Source organism: Phaethon lepturus, unplaced genomic scaffold (genome assembly GCF_000687285.1).
Source record: "Phaethon lepturus isolate BGI_N335 unplaced genomic scaffold, ASM68728v1 scaffold7220, whole genome shotgun sequence".
Taxonomy (NCBI): domain Eukaryota; kingdom Metazoa; phylum Chordata; class Aves; order Phaethontiformes; family Phaethontidae; genus Phaethon; species Phaethon lepturus.
This window is the reverse complement of record NW_010511082.1, coordinates 1-23,451: the sequence shown is the minus strand read 5'-3', so window position 1 is coordinate 23,451 and position 23,451 is coordinate 1. Positions and strand designations below refer to the sequence as shown.

Below are 23,451 nucleotides of genomic sequence, written 5' to 3'. Positions count from 1 at the left end.
TGTGCCGCTCTTCATCCATAGGTTATTGTCTCCGGTTACTAAAATTCACACCGTTTTAAAGGTGGGGAAGTGATGCAGAAAGAGGTGAATTGCCTGCCTAACGCTGCCCAGGGGCAATGGTGGAGACAGGAGTACTTCTGCCTCTGGAGTCCAGCTCCCATTCTCTGTATTCCCCAGTCCTTCAAAGTTAAAGAATGACCAAACCATTTGTAAAATACCTAAAGATCACCTAACCCATTAGAAAAACAGTCAATAGATCATCTTGTTCATTTATCCCAATAGTATTCATCTGCAACTTATTAAAACAAACTAAAAGTGAAGTTTTCATTCACTACTTCATTTTTCTCTCTCCTTTGTTTGTTTGCCTGCTTACTTGTCCAGGATTTTGTTATACAAAGTCCTGAGAATGTGGAATGTATAAGAAAAATTAATAAAAATGCCCTCTCACTTTATGGATCACCTTCTGATATCATGCATGTTGAGAAACACTGCGGTGGGTAACTGCTGTACCTCCACCACAAGCATCATGAGGACAACACTCCAGGGCCACGAGGTTCCAATTCTGTTATCTAAAACTCTCCTTGAAATCAGTGGTACAGCTGTGGGGAAAAAAAAAAGCTTTACTTTTGAAGCTGTAGCATTAATTATGAAATGAAGGCTCTGTGGATTTTTAGGTGGCACATGAGTACTGCAAAGTCTTGTGCTGTGTCTGTGGGCAGAGTCAGACTTAATGTGAATATGTGGTGTGTAAGCATGACAGTCCTCTGTAGGCTAATTAATTTCTTACAAAGTGAAAACATCTACGTTCCTCTTCCAGTGGTAATAGAGCTTTTTATTATTGTTGTTTAGAAATGAGTATGACTTTGAGCTTCATTAAAACCAAATGTTTAATTGCATTCATGGATATCAGATTTATTGATTTACTTAACTTTCCCTGTATAGTACAGCAGAATAATATATCACAGTTTCATATACTGCTATCCTAGCCAAGTTTTACTTCAGCATCACAGTTTCTCAGACAAGTATGCATTGATGGTTTATGTTGGCAGGGCCTTTGCTTCTGCTGACAAGTTGGAAAAGAAAAATCCCATTTATATTTTGAGATTTCCTAAAGCCTGTTGATTTATGAAATACGACTGGCCTTGTATTAGGTTTGGGGTTGGTTTTTCTGTTTAAGAGAAAAAATATCACATTTTACTTTATCAACAATTTAAATAGTGGAATTATTCCATCAAATTGCACTTCCCTAATTGAGAGATTCCTGGCAAGTTAAACAGCAATTAATAACAAATTAATTATTTATGTTATCTTTTAATTTCTTTTTCTCTGAGATGGGGGGATTTGTCCCATCAGAGGCCATCTCATATACACATTCTCCATGTGTCTATATGGCATACAATGGTTTACAGTAGGCAAATACCAATGAGTCGTTGGTGTTTACAGCTGATTAGCAGCAATGTAGACATGGTCTATCTGGTGCTGACCACCAGACATGAGCAGGGTCCAAGCCCTGTTGAGAGGTAGAGTAAAATATTAGCTCAGGCTCAAGACCACACCGAAGCTGCTTCCACTTGGCTTGGAACCTGTGAACTGATGTCTGGATATACTGTGTTGCATAGATTTTTTTTTTTTCCCCTCCCTTTCTGCTACCAGTGATGAAAAGAATAGCCCGATAGCTTTAGATGGGGGTTGAATTGTCTCTTGTCTTTCCTGCCCGGCTCATTTGCAAAATCTTTCTGACTTCCCAGCATCAGTATGGTGTGGGACTGGGGAAAACACAGTTACCATGAATTAGATACCTGGAGACCAAAAAATATATACTTTATATTGCATTTTCTCCAAATACTTATAAGCTTAGGAATTCTGGTAGGCTTTTGCCTGGTAGAGGTGATGGTAAAAATCCCACAGATTTCAGCAGAACTTGATCTTAAAGACTAGCCACTTCTCGAGTACTCGCAGAGCTGCTGAAATCCCTTTAGGGTTCCTTGTATAGTGTTTGGTTGGGGATCTGTAGTTTAATATACTGTCTATTTGCCACATTGGAAAACATTATATTCTTTAACATTAATGCCTCCTGAAAAATGGAAAAGTGGCACCACCTTGTTCTTCAGGGAACACAGGATGACTCAGGAGCGTGGGAGAACCATGTTCAAGAGGAAGACACAGAAATAGTGTAGGAGTAACAGAGGCTTTTTTGAAACACCTGACAAAAGTGGAAGAAAAAAGTACTTATGGATTTATTTTACTTGCATCAAATTTTTAGATCCGAATGACTGGTAGGTATTGTTCATCTAATGCTGCCACACCAAAAAAAGAAACCGTAGCTTTTGACCAGTTACATTTTTAAGGTGCTGTGTTTGGCACTGATCAATGGGGGGAAAATGCAATTGTAGGAAAAGAAAATTAGTCAAAAACAGAGAGCCAGCCAAGATAATTCATATTTGATATTCATTATCTTATTACAGATGGTCACAAGCCAGGTGCCGATATCCTGTAGGCAGCACTCAAAGGATAAGTGTGTATTAAATGAAATGTATATTTTCCGTTATGCCAAATCTGCAGATTTTTTTTACCATGTGACTGCTTCATATGCAAAGGTGGAACAGTTCTTAAAGGCTCACGTTGTCACTTGGGATGGGAGTCTCTGTGGCAAGTTGAATAGGCTGCCCTGGTTCTGGTGTGGTTGGTAGAAAACTCTCCCTCTGGTATCTGATCATTTGTCCATATCCTCTGCAGCTAAAGAAAACGAGGTGTAAAGAAATGGTTATTTAATTACTTTAGAAAGTAGATGGGTATAGAAGGGGTGCATTGGAAACCTGGTATTGATGTGGCATGTTTTGGCTATGAACCCTTGACACCAAGATGCCATCTTTAAAAATTATTTAAGTCTGTATTTTTCAAGTTAATGTTCTGAGCAGGATAAAGTCTAACATTAAAAATAAAACCCTTCATGGTTTTATGTTGGTTTTGAGCTGTCAGTAAAGGGACATGGTCAGGCTGGGCCATTTCAAACAGTGACTAATGGACTTCTGCCTCCATTGCTGGTTCCAGCTGCCTCCAAAATTAAATGATTAATTGCACAAGGGAAAGACAACAATCCTTATTTGGTTGTGCTGATTACAGAGTTGATGATTATCAGAGTAAAGGGAATATGTTCTCCTCTTTTCCTAAATCCTTTAAGGAATAAGGCAGATCTGAAAATAATTTAGAGCCATAGGGTGTAAGGTTACTCAAATCATGGGGTGACCTGCTCGGAGGTCTCCCATACGTCATGCGTGCTATAGCGTATCCTAGCTGTAGCTACAAGGGTTGCTGTGATCAATCAGTCCTGCTTTTCCAACTGTGATCCATCATACACAGCATGCCTGTGCGATGGGTGAATAATGTATCTTACCTGATTTGCCGAGGGTACTAAGGAAGCTGCAAATGAATTATCAGACCCTGCTTCTTGGTTCAGATCAGTAAAGGAGGCTCCTGCAAATGCTGTTGCACAGCCTTTTTAATATCATGGGTTTCCAGTCTTTTTTTTTTCCTCTTGGACTTCTGGCTGTCCTGGTTAACAGTAAAATGGTCATCTGTTGGCTTGGCTGAACTGATGTTAATGATGTTTTGTAGCAAAACTGTGCAGTCAGCTTGGAATGAAAATTTCAGTTAACTGGTTAAGAGGCCAAAAACTTCGAGTTTCTTCATCTTATCTTGCTAAGAATAGAATAGCTAGGGCAGCTTTTTCCTAATAATTTCACTTTTTATTTTTAAATCAGTCTTTATCGTGTCATTAACCTGCTTCTGAATACTTCCTCTTTTTCCATTTTTCTTTTTTCTCTTTCTTTTTTCTTTTTTATTTTTTTCTTTTTCTTTCTCATCCTTTTTTTCTTGTCTTTTTTATCTTTTATTTTTTCTTTCTTTTTTCTTTTTTTTCCTTTTTCTGCAGAAGAATTGTGTAGAGAAACGTATCAGTCTCACAACAGTATCTTACCTTTGCTGCAGTACAGACAGAAATAAAAAGAGCAGACACTTCCTATACACCAAAAAGACATAAAACACAGCCAGCTTTGGGCTGAAAATGATTGCTGTTTAATAGCATATATAGATAATACAGAGCAGTTTAGAGGAGGAATTGAGGAAGAATGTCTTGGCTGATTAAAAGTTCCATAGGGATTTCAGGTACATAGATTCTAATTGTTACTGCTTAACCTTTGCCAGTGCTTAGGGATTAATGCCTCCGTAATTTAAAGACCAGGAAGAAATTAGTAATTAGTAATGCAGTGCACTATTCAGTGTAGTGTCTAAGTGATGAATGCTTGCAACACCCCATAAGCAAATGCTTATCCCTAGTTTAGAAGAGAGAAATGGGTTTTAAAGGGTGCCTTTCTTTGGTCACACAGTTACCCAGCAAAACCTGATGTCCAGCTCAATGCAGGAATTATCTAGAACCTTCCTGGCCAGTTGGCAGTATGGGCTCAGGATGCAAGTTAGACACTTGCAAGTTAGGCACAGAATATTAAATTCCTTTCTCTTACAGTCATTTCTACCTGAGCCCTGTCTGTAAACCCACTTCATGCCTACTTACGCTGTGCCGGTCCTGACCTACAGTAGAGCGGTCTTCTTACTCTGCAGTCCTAGGGTGGCAGTTACGGTTACTAGTTCCAGGGGTGGTGTTGGAGACCATCCTACTTTATGCCATATAGCACCAGAAATCCTCTTCCAGCACGCGCAGATCATGGACACCAGTACCACACTGCCTATGTATCCTGTGCTGAGCTGAGTGCAGCCTTATGCCAGCAGCTTCCTCAGCAGGAGGAACTGGAAAAAGTCAACCTGTTTTTAACTTTGTTTTACTGTAGCACTTGGAATAATTGGGCAGGACCCAGAACAAGAACCCAAGCATTGCTTTTATTTGTTGAGTTGTCTGGAGTATGCAGGGAGAGAGGTTTTTGGTTAGGAGGCAGCACATGAAGCCCTGAATTGGCTACGTGTCCTCGGTTCTTCCAGATGTTCTTGGAGCAAGTTGTTCTCTCTCTTCATAAACCCCTATTTTCTCTTTGCACACTGTAGCTCACAGTAGTGCAACAAGAGTGCTTTCATTGATGGAAAATCTTTGAGATCCTCAGAGAGCAGGTGGTGTTGCTGTGGAAAATTATTATTTTGAGTAGTAAACTCTGTTAAACAGGAATCCACTGGTTAATGTATCTGAGCTTCGTTCTGCTGCCCCACTGTGCAATATTTAATAGTCCATTTTGATACTGCGATGCCTCTTTCATCTGGCAGAATTGATGCTTGCATCAGCACTTGGTTTAAAAGGTATAATGCACACTGCAGATCGTAATGAGTACTTTCACTGCGTACCTTTTCTTACAACGGCACTTCACCACGCTTTTGTTCATTACTATTTGCCACGGCTCCTCAGAAGCACACACATTGTGACTCCACTCAGCAACAGCAGTATATCACTGGGACAATGGAAAACACGTAAAAAACAAATGTAATTTTGCTCTACAGTACAGCACTTCAGCAGTGTAAAATTTGCTTTGAGCCATCGCTTCTTTTAAAATACAGTGTGCTGCAATGACAAACATACAGCTTTGATGTTTCCTGCTCCACCTGACCATGACATTCTAAATCAGCGTTTTGCTTTTTCATACTCCGTCATTATTAAAACCTGTTTTAACTTTGTTGTAGACAAACATACATTAGCTCCTGAAATCCATGCATCTTACTCTGTTCTCTTCTGTAACAGGGGAATTATTGTATTTGAAAACAAAAGCTACATTCTGGAGCCATTGGAAGGTGCTACAAGCGAACACAAGATCTACCAAGCAGAGAATTTGAAAATAGCCCCAGGATCTTGTGGCCATCAGCTGGACATCTCTGCCATGAGAACTGATGGCAATGGCACATCACACCATTCTCAAGCTGGCAGGGTAGGCGGCTGATGCACTTCTATGTTTCTGGTTTGCTGAGTAGGTCTCTGATAGCATTTCCATATTACTGACCACTATAACTGCTGCAAAGCATTGAACCTTCTGATTTCTGTTGACGTCATGTTAAGCGCATGCTTAAAACTAAGCATAATACTTACACAATTTGCTAAAACTTTATTGCTTTTTCTTGATCCTGCATGCATAACTTGCATTTTACTTTCTTTTTGGTAATGAGGTGGTGCAGAAAAGTTTATGGTTTCATATTATAGTAATATATTCTGGTTCATGTATGATTATAGCAAGAATTTAAGATCCCATAAGAACATTGAGCAATGTCTGGAAAAGTTCTTGCCCACCCAAGGTGGAAGAGAACATGATAGCTGTGATGCTTTGCTAATATTAGTTTTTGAACCTTTACATTCTAGTAGAAAAATTTCTTATGCAGACAAAACATATCCTCACCATATAATTTTATAGATGTATTATTGTAATTCTTTCTGTGTAGGAAGAAATGCACTTGATATGAAATGCATCTAGCTAATGGAAACTGTAGAAAAATAAATGAGCTAAAAATCAGGTAGAGAAAATACTGTAATAAGTTCATCTGCATATTGGATGGGGATTGTAGAAAGACTGGTTTAGGTGTTCAGAAATTATACAATGATGCAAATCTGTGCTCAGCATTTATTAAATGTCATATATTGGGATTTATAGTTACAGGTACTACTAAGCCTTTGCATCAAATTAGTTGTTAAGGAAAGCAACCTAAATGGCATCCTTAGGTATTATTTATGTAATGGAATTTAACTATTTTACATTTTAGGAATATTAAATATTACATCTAATGCATTAGCCTTTACATATACCATTTTCTGGGCTAAGCATATTTCTGAAATATGTGTATATGTGTATAGGTTGAAAGCATTGGAAAAGTGCTTTTCACAACTTTATTAAGGTTGCCCCAAAATCTTTCTGACTCTTGACTGAATTTCAGTGAGGTAATCAATGTAACACTAGGCAACTGAAATAAAATGTGTGCATACAACTAGCGGATACAATCAAAGCAATTTTACTATTACCCTCATGGTTCTCACATTTTGTTGATGGCATCAGCTACAAGCCAGAATTCAACTTATAATATCTGAAAAATATATTTGCTGTGGTTCAGTGGACATAATTATAAAAAGTGTCAACAGTCATATCATATGGATACGTACGATATATATAATGAGTATATTGGATACGATTCTAATGTATGAATTTTGAAAGTTGTCAAATGTAATGTGTGGAGTGAGTTTTCACATTTCAGTGTTGTCATCAGCTAAGTAGACAGTCAGGACATGCTGAATAAAGATGACCTGCAAAATAGAGAGACATAAGACTGCTCCAAATTACACTGGATGACAGAAGAAAGCAGAAATCCAGTCTCAGGTTTAGGGCATGCTGAAAATTTTGGGTTTCTTGGCAGTTCTGGGGGGGAGTTTTTTGTTTGTTTTTTTTTCCCCTGGCCCTTCACTCAACTACCTACGCTAAATGCTTATTGAGTAGAGCCGAAATGTGAGATCAATATATCACAAAGTTAGACTAGCCTTTGGGTTAGATTTAAATGCAGATAAATGATGGGACAAACAGTAGACTCAGCTTCCCAGATCCAAACATGAGATTTAATAGAGCAAGTCAGATAATGTAGCAGATGTGTGCAGACACATTTTGCTCCATTGGAGCTGGGTCTCTATAAATACTGGGTCATTTCATAACTCAGTGGACCCTCAAATTGCAGCAGGGAGTGTGTTTTCCAGTTGAGCTCCATTGAGATAAGACCCTACAGAAAGCAAGCCTGATGTGTAAGACAGCTCCTACAGTATGACTTTTTCTCTCTAGCCACACAAAATAGCCATTTTGGTGGTGCTGGTGGACCACAGATCAGGCAGATGAGCTGTTTCAGGGAAAGTGGATCACAGAGAAAGAGAGAGGCTGCAACATTGCAGTGTGAATCCAAGCCATGCCAATTCCCAGGCAGGGGAGCAAGAGGAAGGGCTGCAGCGGCATGCGACAGCAGTTCTGTGATAGGATCAGGTATGGAAGAAGCAGGGGAGAAAGGCAGCAATCAGTGGAACAAAGCACATGGTCTCCCATCATGTATACCTATCATGGCTGTATTATTGACTCTTCATTTTAATTCTGAAGGATTAACTCAGGCAATCGATTGCGCATTGATGTAGCTGGCTGCAGAAAGCAAGCCAAGAGAAGTCATAATTAGGTGCATTTTATAAATAAATATTGTATCCAAGGAATGCATATAGCCTTTGGGCAAATCACAGGAATGGATGCATTATGCAAGTCAGTCACCAGAGGCTTACATGATTATACCCTGCTAGCCAGTTTCTCTCAGGCTAACTCTCCAATCCAGACAGTTTTACTCTTGGTAAAAAGTAAATGGTTTAAACTGACTTATATAACAGACCTCTTCTCGTATCTTTGTACCTGGATTTTCATGTCTCATCTTTTATTCTTCTTTTGGAAGAAGACTAGAGGCACCTTGGGGGTCTGATCAGGACTGCATAATACATTTCAAGTTTATGTTAGACCTTCAGTGTCTGAGAGATCAGTTCTGTCACGAACAACACCCACGTGGTCATTTGCCTTACATGGCATCTCACTTATGTCTGATATATTTTGCAGGGAGGTAAATCAAGCTCTGCCAGCACACTGTAGGTTCAGCTGAAGTCTACTGAGACACGGCAGTCCATTTGCATTGCATCTGCTGCTGTTCCAGGAGCAGCAGGAGGGGACGTGACGACTCCTGGCTCCCAGACAGCATATCACCATGCACTGCTGATGAGCTGTGTGGCAGACAAGGCGTGGGTGTGCACACCAAGTCTGTGCACACACCATGACCCCATGGTAGTGACAGTTGCCTCCAGGAGAGCACAAGAAGGTGACAGAGAACCCCAATACCAGAAGAAGCTGTGAGAATAGCTACACGAGCTCTTTTGCCACATCCCCTATAAGAGTAATCCTGTGAAGTCTTTGTATCATTGATGTAGCTCATTCATGATAGCTTCTACTGCTTTCTCAGTTTGTAAATGTTGTCCAAATAGAACATAACTATTTTCCAATTATTGTACTTTGAAGACTGTGTAACACTATTAAATGCGAGTTTGAAAGTCAGAGCTACTGAAGGTTACTTTACACCTGTTACTCTCCTCTAAACACAACGTTTCCTGCAAAACATTCAAAATCATTAATCTGCAGACAGCAAAGAGGAACACTTTGGTAATGTGAAAAAATCTTTGTGAAATTTGTCTGGAAGGTGATGTCCAGTAATGACTTAGCTTCTTAGGGGGTCATACGGTTTACCTTGGAACAGTTCGCTTTGGAAAGCTTTAGCCATGTTGTAGGTTATAGAGCATTGCTTTAGCACAAGACATCGTGGTCATTAGTAGGTCATACATCTGCTTAAGCTCCTTCAGTTCTGGCATAAAGATCAGGTATACTGATGAGACCTCTTCTCCCTGTCTGTCTTATTCCAGAAACAAGGGAGGAATGATAGAATAGATGCTCAGCTGCTGTAAATCACAGAACTTTCACAGGCATTAATAGGTCACTTTAAATTTAGGGTACCAGAAGAGCTGTGCTAGGATTAGTTCTATTACAAAATTATTTCATTTTCTTCAGTGATCTTTTTGAAGCTAAACACTATGATTCCTTTAGACCTGCATTTAGAACTGCAAGTAGCATGACCATCTGTTTTATATGAACATACAGACACAAAATTAAATGTATGCCTTCCGTTTTTAGAGTATTAGTTTGCTTCCCCAGACACTGACAGTTCATTCTGATTTTTTTTCCACAGTTTTTGTTCTTTGGTTTTTCTTCCTGCGTAATTTATCAGTTCACCACTTGGTCTCTTCTCCGCTTCGCTCAGTGTCCCTTTATCTCTCATTTTTCTTAGTAGCCAGTTGGTCTATTGTGTGAAATGTTTGCTAAAAGTCATCTCATCATTTCTTTAAATGTGCCTTGGAAGTAGCAAAGGTCTTTCTGCTAGAGATGATAGTCTACTGCGAGGAAAGATAATACAAACATTTTACAACTGCAGACAGCTGAAAGGTTCAGAGAGACTTTGCAGGACTTTCCTGCTTGCTGTGATCAAATCTTGGGTTCTTTTTGGGTTTTTTTTCGTAAGTAACTACCACGTAGACTATTTGTGTTGTGGTAGATAAAAGGAAATCTTCCATGAGGAGAAGGAATACAATAAAAATTTTTATGTAGTAAAATCTTTGCAAACCTCCGATGTTGTGTATCTATCTCCTCTTGCAAGCACTTTGTTGGACTGAGACAGAGCTGAATCCAAGGGTCACTTACTGTAAAAACAAAATACTATTTGCATCTTTTTTGGCAGTACAAGAGGGAGACTCTGAAGACAACGAAGTATGTGGAGCTTGTTATTGTGGCAGATAATCGAGAGGTAAGAAACTTAAAACTACGAAGTGATGAGAAGCATGGGTGGGAAACAGGTAGCTCAGTTCAGCTTCCATGGTATTGCAAGTAATCTGCTTCAGATAGTAATATGGTGGTTTTCAAAAGTAAAGCTTCTTCCTCAAGTAGAGCTAAGCAATGGAAGGCGCTATTAAGTTAGGGCAACACTGAAGTCAATTGTAAAAGTTTCTTGCAGTACTTCGTAAGGAATTTGACTCTCAAATAATTGGGATTTCTGGCAGTAATTCAAGAACGGGTAAATCCAAAATCACTGCCCAGAATCTCCTGAAGCTAGGTGAGTCTTCATTGCCATTGACTCTGCCCTCGGTGGGACTGTCATTGTTTGGAAGACACTGTAGGACCCTGCACTTGCTTTTGAAGTGGTTCTTTACGGTCGCATCGCATGGAGCACAAGTGCCTTCCTGACAGTTTGCCAAGAGAACTTCAAAGCGAGTAACCAGGACTGACCATAGAAATGTTCCAGTGAGTTGAATGGCAACCAAAGATCTAAATCTTGGTTTGAATTATTCTGCAGCTTGCATTTTTTGTCTCCTTGAACGCTGTTAGTTAGGGATAACAATCACTGCTGCGAGAGCTGAAGTGCGGACAGAAGAGCCCTTTCTTTTTCACAAAACACCAGTCCCAGAAAGGTCATTATGTAAGACGTAGGGATTTTAAAATCTTTTTGTGAGAACCAAAATCCTATCCCATAGCCTGTGCTTGTTCTGAAGCAGACCCTGGTCCCACGAAGCCAACAGGAGTCTGACGGTGGCTTTTGGTTGCACTGTGTGACCCCCAATCACCAGCAACGCTGGCAGAGTAAGGTGGTTGTTGGGGGAAGCGCTACAATATTTGTGCTGCTAGTACATTGATCCTTTACATTCCAAGTTTCAGAGACAAGGCAAGGATGTGGAAAAAATTAAGCAGAGACTGATAGAAATTGCAAACTATGTTGATAAGGTAAGAATATGAGCATTATTTCACTTTTTCCAAACTTAACACACTTTCTGAAGGATATTGCTGTGAAATCTATGTTTCTTCTACTAGTGAATTAAGAAAGCCGCTATGCTCAGATCAGCAGCTTTCACAGCCTTTGCCACATCTCCTTGTCCACCCACCTTTGCAAGGAGCTAACCCTTGCTTTTCTAATACACCAGTATTTAGGAACGACGCTTCTCTCCAACCAGTAAAACCAAAAAAGTAAAATTAAACCTTTCGTATGCCCTTAACACACTAAGCTGTGAGCTCTGATCTGCTATATACGGGATGCATATGTCTCTGGAAGCACTATTCCTAAGGAGATATACAATTTAGGCCTAGGATTTTATTAACCTGGGAAGAGAGTGGGCATAATGATGACCTTAGAAGGTCCCTTCCAACACAAACTGTGCTATGATTCCATAATCACATACAGAACAGCCCATAGGAAAAGGCTTATTTTGAGAAGGAATTTCTGCAAAAGGTCCTTTGCAGCAGCAAGGGTTGTTCCAGTTTCAGGGCCAAGAAGGGGCCTGTGAAGACATGGTCAATAAGATATATAGCCAAAGGAAGATGGCAGAATTAAAAATATGCATGCTTAAGGAAGCAGGAGTTGATGGCTGAGTGAGAGCAATAAGACAGAGACATACACTGGATTTTTTTGTATTTGAAGTAATTTCTTTATAATAAACGATAAATGCTGAGAGTCCTCTACAGTGTTTTTTAAACAAATTAGATTTTATTTTTGTTGTGTTGTGTGGCCAGAAAAAAATTAGGAGTCCAGTAGTGAAATTATAATGGAGGGAGCCCTAATTTAGCTGAGAACTTATCAAGTGATACTTCAAGGGCAATAACTCAAGGAGAAGCATTCTTGATTAAAAACAAGCTGCTGAAGACACCTCCACCTCTTCCGTAATTGTCTTGCTGACTTATTACTGGAGGACAGGTGTTTATATGTTACCTGCTCAAAATTAATTTTGCATGTTATAATATATTTATATTTCATGCTTAATTTATGCTCAGCAAAAGCTGATGGTATCCAAATGACTGTAATGCATATAAACAAGACAAAGATCTAGTATATGCTTTTCTCAGACTGTCAGCCAAATCTGGCCTTGATCGATTCTTGAATCCTTCTTCACATTACTCTTACATTAGAATTGTTATCTCTGCTCCGTTGCTAATGCTGCTCCAGCTCGCCTCTTGTAGCAACTGTGCCAGCAAACTGGCATTTACTAGTGTGATAATAGTGTATGTAGCCCACCGTGCTAAAAACACTTGTGTTTATCTGCTGTGAGCAAGACTCAATGACTCTGGATAAATTTTCAGCCTTAGTACAGCACAGCTGCCTCTGCCTCTTGAATTGCGTTGGTGCTGGTGACAGAGGGCAGCCGTGGAGAGAGTCATCTGCCATAGCAACGAGGTTCTTCAGAAGTGAAGGACATGTGAAAGTAGTTGCACCATTTCATCTTGAAGGAAGATACCAAACTTGGGTGGGACATCGAGAAGTAACATATCTCTGGATGTCTTTGAACGCCTTATGAGTGTTTAGTCAGGTCACAACTGTTTTCTGTAAGTCATGGAAATATTTTATCTGAGGCAGTACTGTCAGGTGTTCGCATTTGCCCTGGAGAAGAGACCATTTAAGCTCTGCAAGAAACGTTTATATGCGCGTTATGCTTCTGTTGAAATATTCTAATCCAATGTGGTCTAAAATGGGGTTTAGAGACATGTTTCTAATTTTCTTTTCTCATTAGTTCTATAGGCCACTTAATATTCGAGTAGCCCTGGTCGGAGTGGAAGTATGGAATGACATGGATAAGTGCTCTATTTCTCAAGACCCTTTCACCAGTCTCCACGAGTTTCTGGACTGGAGAAAGCTAAAACTACTACCTCGTAAACCCCATGACAATGCACAGCTAATAAGGTAGACTTGACTCTATATTAAATATCGGCTGGGATTTTAGTGATTTGAGAACAGCTGCACTGAGTTCTTCCCCAGTTGCTAAGCTGTTGGTAGTAACATCTGTGCTCCTGCGGGTTTGTCTTTCCCCTCTGCAAACATGAAACATAAAAGCGCTTTGCAGAGCCCTTCAGCAGATGCTTCAGATGAATTTCCTTCCACAGCTCTGCAATAGCCCTGTTACTTGTAGGCTTTTCCTGAATACTACTCATGTAGAAGTGTAGATGTTAAATAAGCCGGTATATACTTAAAGTATGAACTTACAAGTGGTTTAAGCTGGTCTCAGTCTAAATTATTACTGAAAAAGCAGTCCTTCCCTCACCCCAAAAGTAGAGCTCAGGGGGCACTATGTGAAGCCTGTTAGTAGAAAGACCTCAGTAAACTCTAAAATGCAGTCTAAATTGGACAATTTGTTTGCATTGTTGACTTAAAAATTAAATCTTACACATCTTTTACCCTGCTGCTCTTTCCTGGATTAAAGTAATGGAGTAAACATGCTCAAAGTAAAAGCACTCTGGGAAAACAAAAAAGGGAAATACCTCTCTCTTGAACCATTTTGATCAATGAACCATTCTTTATATGGTACAGATAAACATACCTGATGTCTTAGTAATTAAAAGGTGCTCTTTACTCATTACGTAGATATTCTTCCATTAGCTGTGTAAGAATAGAGTAAGCCCTTCTAAACTGTCCCTCATGAGATATTTGATTACCCTCTATGTATAATAATACTTTGTTTGGAATTATAACAATTCTAGACCGTGTATTATAACAAGTGGCATATAAACTTCCCACTGCATTAAAATAACCCTCCTTTGAGCTAGAGACATTATTTTTATGTTTGCATTTCTATTCCCAACTTCAGGCAGGGAAAAAAGAAAGGAAAGAAGGGTCCTGTTACAGCAGTAAACCCAAAGGATGGTGATAAAACGGATCTTTCTCGTAGCAGGGATGCTGTCATTGTCAGTTTGGCAAGTCGGCATGACTAATCTGCGCCTTTCATTGTTTTAAACCTGCAAATGTCTGGAGCTGACACTTATGAAATGAGATCTTTGTTTGAGGCTGGCAGAAATGCAAGACTGAAAATAATAGGGTGGTATCTTGGCACTGAACGGTGATTCTGTGATTCTTCTCCTTTCCCTCCCTCCTACAGCGGGGTGTACTTCCAGGGGACTACCATCGGCATGGCGCCCATAATGAGCATGTGCACTGCAGAGCAGTCTGGAGGGGTCGTCATGGTAAGTGGTAAAAGCACAGGACTTGAAACTGGCCCAACTGGTGTGACACAATCTCAAATTTTGTAGCACTGTATTCTGTACCAGAACATCAGCCTCTTTTGTCCCGTTTTCAATCTCAATATTATCTATAACTACATGCACGTTGCTTGTAAATGATAGTTTCCATAGTGAAAAAAAATCAAAATATTACATTAAAATGTAGTATGACCTCTTAGCAAGAATCCTCTACTCCTAATTATCATTAAATCAGGTGTTGAGGTGCTGTGAACGATGAGAACCAGAAGCTGTATTTGTTATCCACTTGGGTATACTAGTGTTACAGGCAACAACAGTCTACAGTCTATCCTGAATCGTTTATTATATTGATTTTATCCTGTATTTACAGAGTTTCCTGCGTAAGGCCTTATTTTCCATCTTTGCAGCGCAGTGGTTTTATTGCATTGCCAGACGAGAACAAACAATGGCAGCATTTATTCCACCTGAGTCTCTCTCGAAGAGTATTACTGGTAATGCTGTTGTTAGATGGTAGACACAGTGAACATACAAGTAAACATCGTAGCCAATTTCTGGAAGTAGTTCTGGCACATTTTCTTTCACTTTTTTTGTTTGTTTGTTTGTTTGTTTGTTTAGTTTTGAACAAGTGTTTTGTGCTAAGAGGAGGGAAACAAGTTTTGCATTAAGTAAGCCTTGCAATAGAAGTACTTTAAATAAAATTAGATGTGGAGTCCCAGAGCTTGCAGGCCACTAACAGGCTCAGCTGGTGACCTCAGAAATCAACTCCAGAGCAGAAAGCCAGGGAGCCTTAAAAACCTCTTAGATAGTCTCTTGAGTTCAGCCTGCACGTGCCAAAAACCTTTGCGGTTTTTACAGCTTTGTCGAGACTTCCAGCACCTTAGGTGAGGTGGTGGCTCTCTCCAGCTCTGCTGGACACCTCAGCTGCAGATCCCTACATAAATGGGGTGGGAGCTCAGGAACGCACAACGGTCAGGCTTTGCATGGTCTCAGAGCTCCCGGTTCTTCAAAGCTTCATGGGGCTAAGCTGGAGCCCTAGGCACTAAGGCTTTTGCTTTAAAATAATCCATGTAGCAGGATAATCCCAGAGATACAGCCCCTTGAAGCCCCTGCATTTCATTCCTTCTTAACCAGTGTGCAAGTTGAGGTTGGTTCACAGTGCAGGGGTCCTTTGTGGTCTCTTGGGCAAATAGGCAAGAAGCCAAGCTGGGGTGATGCATGCATTCATGGAAGATGATGTATAGATGGCTCAGACCGGGAGGATTTACGAGGTGAGCAGGGAAGCTGAGGTATAGGAAAGAGTGGGAAAGAACAATCAAATCACATAATTTGGAGAAAGTCATGTCAACTTGTAGAAAATTGTAGAAAAGACAAAGGCTTCAGTCTCTTGGTAGCTTTAGAAGCTGAGTCTCTAATTGGTGTTTGTAACAGCCTTTCACTGGGTACCTGGGGGATACGTACAAAAGGAAAAGGAGGAAAAGAGGAAGAAAAAACTATAGGAGTCTCCAAGCGCACTTCCAAACCTTGGCGAAAGCATATATGAGTCAGACAGCCCCGTTGTATCCATTTCACCCTCAGGCCATCCGTCACTACTTTGGCTTTATCTGCAGAGATGCCCTTAATGACGACTTTTTTGTCCTTCTAATTTTTAGCATAAGCTTTAAAATATGCTACAGTGTGTTTTACTGCAAAGTCGGTCCTCTTCACTCTGGAAACTGTCATTTTAAACAGAAACAACAAAAGATAGTTCATTCTAGTAACAAGAAAACAAGAATCAGCCTTTGTTTAAAGTACTCTCAGTCTCTCCTCTGTCAGAGCCTTGATTTATATGTCCAGAAGAAACCCAGGGTCTGTGTATGAATCGTTGGCCAGGCTACAACTTCAGCCATGCAGGGGCGCATGGTGTTTCCCAGAGACTCCCACCTCAGTGAATTGAAATTTTTGAGGTGCAAATTAACTCGAGGCTTGCACAGCATAACTAGAAATCTTTTCCAGTTCTTTAAGCAAATCCTCAAAAAGGATCCAAATCCCAAAGAAGTAAACGCTCACCCTGAAAACCCAAATGGGCTGCTGCCCAACCTTCCCCCGCAGTTAACAAAGTCTAATTCAGGTGTATACAAAAAAAGTTTTTATACATACCAGTAACTACAGAAGAAAGCTCTAAATTGGGAAGATAGGCAAATGAAAGAACGAATAACTGTTAACCTGGGAGGCTATAGTGCTCAACCATGTCATCACTGGGCAGCTGAACGCTTGGTCATCCTTATAATTCAGCCATCCCACCCCATCTTACCCATCCCACCCCAAACACTCAATACCAAAAAGCTTCCACACTCTCCAAACTGTTCTGAAAGAAGAGACAAGAGAGATTACATGAGAAATAACATGAGAAATAACATTTCAATATAAAAACTGGAGTCATCCTTGTATGATCTGATTTCCCTGACTGTTTTTGCAGTTAGTCAGCTCCACTATCTGATCTAGATTCCTCTGTCAAGCCTCCTGCAGAGCCTGCCGCTCTCTTCTTTTCTATAAGGCTGAATTCTGTCAGTGGTGGGTGACACCCTGTCTCCCACTAATTTTAAGAGAAACTCAAAGTAGGGAGAGCAGTCACCTGAGTAGGAGAACCTTTTGGTGTATCAGGAGCGTTATAATTTTATTTTACTGTGATGGTTCTGTTGTGTTGTAGAAAGACCAAACAGAAGTTGACATTAAAGCAAGTCTTTGACACATGATTCAGTCTTCATTCTTCTGCTTCAAAAGATTGCCCACTAAATTCATGATTTAAAAGTAAAATATTGCTGAGTTGCTGTAATGTAATGTCGTATTCTCACTCATGTCGCATTTCTATTGACTTTAGTGGAAAGTTAGGCTAAATGACAAGTGTGGAACCGAGGCACTTAGACTTCAGTGAATTTCTTAAACGAAATAAAAGTGTGGTTTAGAAAACTTACTCCTACAACTGAGTGAACCTGCTTGGAAAGTACCAGAACTGGGGCATTTGCCTGTTCTAGCTGTAGGTGACAGTATTTTGTTATTACGATTTGGTCTGAATCTCAGTGGAATGAAGCAGAGTTCAGCTGAAAGCAGCTGCATGTTTTGTGCAATAGCTTATAATGTCTTAACAGTAGATAGTTGCTTAGTCAGTGCTTGTGAAACTGTTTGGTAACGGCTTTTACTGCTTAAATCAACTTTAAAAGACCCTGGTGGAATAAATCAAAGTCACATTGCTATTCATTTCTTTAGTCCTTGTGATACTTAAATGGTCTCAGTATCAAATGGGACATGTCACTGTTTGTTTTGATAATCTTCATTTATGCTGTCTTCAAATAACCTCTTTTGCTGAGACATCACATTCCTTGTTTTAAAACCCCTCTCTAGAAACTGATAAAATTGCATTCCAAGTGGATCTGAGCAAGTAATGAGAACCGCATGGGCTGTAATAATTGTTTGCCCATTCAAGACATAAATTACATTTCAGATCATTTATTACTCTAGTTTTGGAGTGGACTGTGTGAATTCTTGGGTTTTTTTATTTTCAATTGCCAGCTTTAGAGGTGTTCAAATAAATACAATCTCTGCTTAGTAAGAGAGACTGGCAAAATAAAGAAAAACTTAGCTCAGTTTGTTGTCTCTCTGTGTAGCTCAAAGCTTACAGGAGTTTCTGTCTTGACCCCATAACCCTATTTTCAAGGCATCACACCTGTGTGCTGCTGGTAGATTACATGGAATTATATAATTGTTTTCTTAATCTTCTGTCCTGGATTGTTTTCCAGTTGAGTGAGAGGGTTTGCACTTTTTATGTCATCAGGTTCGATGACATTGAATTCTCTATATATTTCATAAATTACTATGAGTACAAAGATAAATCAATCTGTATGGGACTAGTGTCTAGATAAGACATCTCCATATGAAGGCATTGTGCAGGAACATATATTTTCTTGATTATTACAGATTCATTTGTTGCATAGGTTTACTCTGTTGTTTCTTTTACTAGGACAGGTTGTACAGCTTCTTTCAGCAAACAGGCATCTTAGAATATAACTGCACACAAACTGGCTGTTATGTTAGTCACAAGATTTTTATATTAAAAATTTAAAATTCAGAAAAACTAAGAAGAGATCCTTTGTTAAAAGATAGAATTCTTCTGAGTTTATTCCAAATGCAGGAGTAGCTTCTTGTTTTCAGAATTAGTGTATTCTCTTCTTTATTTTGTTTTCTGTTTGAGAAATGATTTACTAAAAATATTAGCACAGACAGATAAAAGAAGAAACTCTTAAATCAAACTCTATTCATGTATTAAGGGCCTCATTAAGATATAGCTAATGTTTTAGACAGTCTTACCTTTCACTTCTTTTTAGTCTGAAGGTTGGCTTAGATGATACTAAAAGAGTTATTTAAACTGAATATATTTATATATGCTTTTAGAGCAGGCAGCTGTACATAGTAATTCCATTTACTGACTGATAAATAGTGGATCATGCATTTATATTACATGTTTATGCCTTTAGGGAAAGCTTTCATATGAGTACAGTGGAATTTTTTTTCCCCTCAAGGAAAATGATCGATGTAGAAAGGTCTCTTACTTGTGGTTAAGCCAAAATATCACTCTGATCAGCAGCCTGTAATCAAATCATGCAGTGAATTTCTCAGAAATAATTGTCCCAAAAATCAGCATTTCAGCAAGGATTAATGTTAATATTTCAATTTTGACACTTGCAACATTTAGAATATTGATAGGTGTTAACAAGAGGCCGTCAAAGGTTTCCACTTGCATTGTCCTTTCATTTTAAAAAGGAGGTTTTCAAAGGTACTTGTTTTTTCTTACAAGGCTTGTGAGATCTTGGACTTCCTGATATTAAAGAAACAGGCTGAAGAATATTAAAATATTAATATAGACTGAGTGAAGTCTCTTGCTGCATTTGTAATTTACCTCCTGATCTTCTCACTTTTCCTTCATCACACTCATCCTCACCCATGAATGATTACCCTTTCCAACACTCCACATCTGGGTGACTGTTTTCCACCACTGCCATGTCTTGGGAGTTTGGGGGATTTATTGAGCAAGGGAATTTTAAACCCTAAAGAAAGAGACGCCCCAGATGTTCAAAGCTGCCCAATGGTCTCAAATGTCTAATGTGCTGGGGAAACTGGGTGGCCAGGACAGATAGCGTGTCCTGAAATTCCCGGTCTGTACTTGGTATATGTGGGAGAATTTTAAATTGTGTCCATTTAACAACAGTGTAACTGCAGCTGGTAAGTTTATCAAACATTTCAAAGGACAGGCAACAGGACCTTGGAGGGGGAGTGTGTAATTCTGAATTGTTTTTATATGTTGACTTCACTAGTTCTTTTGGTTTTTTTAAGGATCACTCAGAAAATCCTCTAGGTGCAGCCGTCACCCTGGCTCATGAACTGGGCCACAATTTTGGAATGAATCACGATACCTTGGAGAGAGGATGTAACTGCAAAGCGTCTACTGATAAAGGGGGTTGCATCATGAACCCCTCTACTGGGTAAGTGAGAGGGTCAGCACTGGCAAGTTACAGTGGAAAATTTTTAATTTTGTTTTGTGTCTCAGGAACATTTAAGGGGAAAAAAGAAAATCTTTTCAACACCTGTCAAATTTTCTGTGTTATCCCCCTCAAGCTAAAACAATTAAACTTATTATCAGAGCACAACATATACCATTGTACCTTCCTATTTCCCCATTACCAGTGTGAGAGACAAAAATGCCATAAGCAACTGGTTAATTTAAAAAAAACCAACACCAAACTGCTTTGCAAGTCTTGAATCAGAATTTCACCTTCTCTCATCTTGCCAACTGCGTATCGGTCATAATAGGAAATGAGCAGCGTCCCAAGGCCAAGACTAAGATGAATGTGTAGGAAATAAAGTAATGCAGGAAATATAATATTAGACTCTCTGTAAAGCCTTTGTCGTGTGCATAGAAGGGTTTTAGTTTTGTGCAAACTTTTGCATTTCACCCCTTGTTGTAAGTGTGTAACGGTTTTAGCATGTGAGCAAATTAAATCTGTAAGGTCAGCGGGGTTAGGGATGTTCAGTGGCCGGAGGGAGATCTTCCAAGAAAAGATGTAAGACACTGTGGGAAATAAAGCCAGTGAACCCGTGGTCATCTCTTTGAGTCAGTGCTGAACATGACGATAAAGGCACTATGTCAACAGAGAAGACTGGTGTTTTTGTAGACACAAAAAGTACAGTCACCGTGACCAGGGTAACTAGTTACAACTTGCTTGTCTGTACTTTAAAATAATGTTAGAAACTGAACAATATAATGAATGAGTCTCCATGTTCATATTCAGAAAAGAACTGATAGGATTAAACTGAAGTAAAAGAGGGCAGGTTTACCAAAGCTTTCTGATCGTAAGCGATGTGCCAGACTGCATCGCCTGCAGAAATGTTACTGCCTGTGACTGGAAGCTGGAAAGAACCCGTCAGACAACTATCTGTCAACAGTGTCCTGTAGGTACAGCTGGATTTGTCTTGGGGCAAGAGGATGGTCTAGATGATCTTCTGATGTCTCTTCCAGCTCCAGTGTTCTCTGTGTGTGCTTAAACTTCATCTGTTGCTTAAAAATCTCTTCTGGGAATTGTGATCAGCTCAGCCTCTGCTTTCTCCACGACTGCATGTTTCTGGGAAAGGAGGAGAGCAATCTGGGAGAGGCCAGGGAGTGTTGGGCAGGATTGCTCCCTGCTGGTCAGCCTAACAGCAGCCTTGGCATTTCTTCAAAGGCATGCTGTCACCCTCCTTCGAGGCAGAAAAAGCTCGTTCTGGGCAGAGGCCAAGCACAGCAAGTTAAGAGACAAACAAAAGGGAGTTGTGTGCGTGGAGGAGAATAAGAGTGATTTCGACAGTTTGCAAAAGAAAAGTAGCTTGGCCCCTCTAAAACAATAGGTAGTAAATATCCGTATGGGACTGCATTCTGCAGCACATCAGGGCTGGTATGCACACTGCGAAAACAAACCGGAATTGGAAACAGGGCTGTGAGGCGATGCGCTAGCTGGTGAGCCGTGGGCAGACAGGTCTAGGCGCCGAGATCCTGAAAGATGCATGCAAGCTTTAGTCATCTCAGCTGAATTACTGGTTGGGCACCCAGTTACTCCACTTTTGGAAATAAATGCGGCAGATGCTCTCGGGACAGAAATTTTTAGACACTTTCTGAACTCGGCCTGTGGAGGTATCTCTAACGTGAGATTAGGTAGCTCCTCCCTGGTTCTGCCTTCTGCACCAGAGCCCGTTGGGTGTATCTGAAGCTATCATCTGTGCTGGACATGCCAGTCCAGACACGGCTCTGGGTCGGTTCAGGGCACGGACAGACATAGGTTATACCTGCACAGAGTCTTCCTCAGATATTTGTCCAAGCAGCTCAGCTCACTTTATCTTGGGGTGTTTCTGTAGCACCTTACAGGTTAAAGGCTGTGCTTCCTTCAGCACCTTCCTTCCTGCACCTGACTGCAGCACCCCACAGGTTTGACAGTTTGGGGAGGGGACTTCAGCTTTGTAACACTCTTTTCGGATTTTTACCAAAATTTATATACAGCTTGTGCCTGAGGAAGAGTTATGGCATTCACAGAACTGAGTAGGCTGTTTTGTTTGCAGTGATTATTGATTTATAAATGGAAATTTTAACATCAGGTTTATAGCCCTAGGCTTTACCTTCATACTGTGCTGTTGATCTGTAATAAGTATTCTGGGAGAGTACTTTTCGCCTTAAGCCAAAATACATTTTACCAATTTAAAATTAACACTTTGAATATTTAGGCAACTGACCCATGGTAGTATTCCTCTGAGCACCATTATTCAAGGAACACCGAAGAGTTTTCGGGTCTGGAAATACGTGTCTGTTAAGGGAAGGACAAATGAATATTCCCTACCTGAAATGCATTCTTAGAATAACAAAACCATCAAAACAAAGAACATCCCAGGGAAGCCATATACATTTAGAGAGACAGCCTGCTCTCTCACTGGCACTCACTCAGTGGTCCTCTAATTTCTGTTGGCTTAAAGTAAATTTAACAAGTGCAAGGAAAAAAAAAATCTTTGGGCGGAAGATAGTGTAAAAAGTACCAGCCCTTGAGAAGTCCTTATGTGATATCTAAAAAGAATAGGAAATATCTAAATTATAACAGCAAGATGTCTGTAAATTTAACTTTAGAGTAATTTGTGTGGTTGTGCAGCAAAAGGGAATGTTTTAAGGCTTTTTAATTAAAAGTGATTTCATTAATTATTGCCATCTTCTTTCAGTTCTTATGTTTCGGCCTTTGAAGAGGTCTTAGAAATCACTTCTTGGTGGAAAAAATCTCCAGGGATTAATGTGGAATTTAAACTCTGTTGGATCTATCCTTTAATAAAAAAGCTTTTACTTTTAAAAGATATCAGCAAGATGTGTAACACTGGTGTGTGAGCTACAAATACCTTAAAGACCCACAAAGTATGTTTTGTATAACATGGAATTAAGCACATAAACCCCAAAACTTGTGGCAACTCTAGCCCTTTTTGAGATTCAAATATCTGCTATGGAAATGACATAAATCCCGCTGTAGAAGTTTGGGGTTTGCTGTAAAAATAGTATCAGCAAGGAAATATTTAATACTAACACATTTTCCTCTTTTTTTATGCTTATGTTTTAATGATGTCCCTTCAGGTCTTTTAGTTGTTTTAACCATAGACTGTTCCAAGTGAAAAAGAAGGATAGGAGTCTTAAAGAGATTTGCAAATCTTTTTACCGATATTGCAGTATTTGAAAAGTAAGGGACTGGGCTGAGCCATTTCAGTATTCCACTTGTTTTCCAAGTGTCTCCCTAAAGGGGCCGTCACGGGCAGCGCAGGCTCGGCCTGG

General features: G+C 39.8%; 1 protein-coding gene across 1 annotated transcript in view; it reads left to right on the top strand.

Moving 5' to 3' along the window:
• LOC104617371 (disintegrin and metalloproteinase domain-containing protein 12-like) overlaps positions 1-20,111 on the top strand; it is a gene marked incomplete at its 5' end in the record, with an annotated part of 29,711 nt that extends 9,600 nt beyond the window's left edge. The window contains 6 exons of the mRNA XM_010282671.1: positions 5,738-5,921; positions 10,324-10,389; positions 11,289-11,360; positions 13,136-13,305; positions 14,495-14,579; positions 19,959-20,111. Of these exons, the coding sequence (XP_010280973.1) occupies positions 5,738-5,921; positions 10,324-10,389; positions 11,289-11,360; positions 13,136-13,305; positions 14,495-14,579; positions 19,959-20,111 (730 nt within the window). The remainder of the gene's footprint in view (positions 1-5,737; positions 5,922-10,323; positions 10,390-11,288; positions 11,361-13,135; positions 13,306-14,494; positions 14,580-19,958) is intronic.
• Between the last annotated feature and the right edge of the window lie 3,340 nt (positions 20,112-23,451).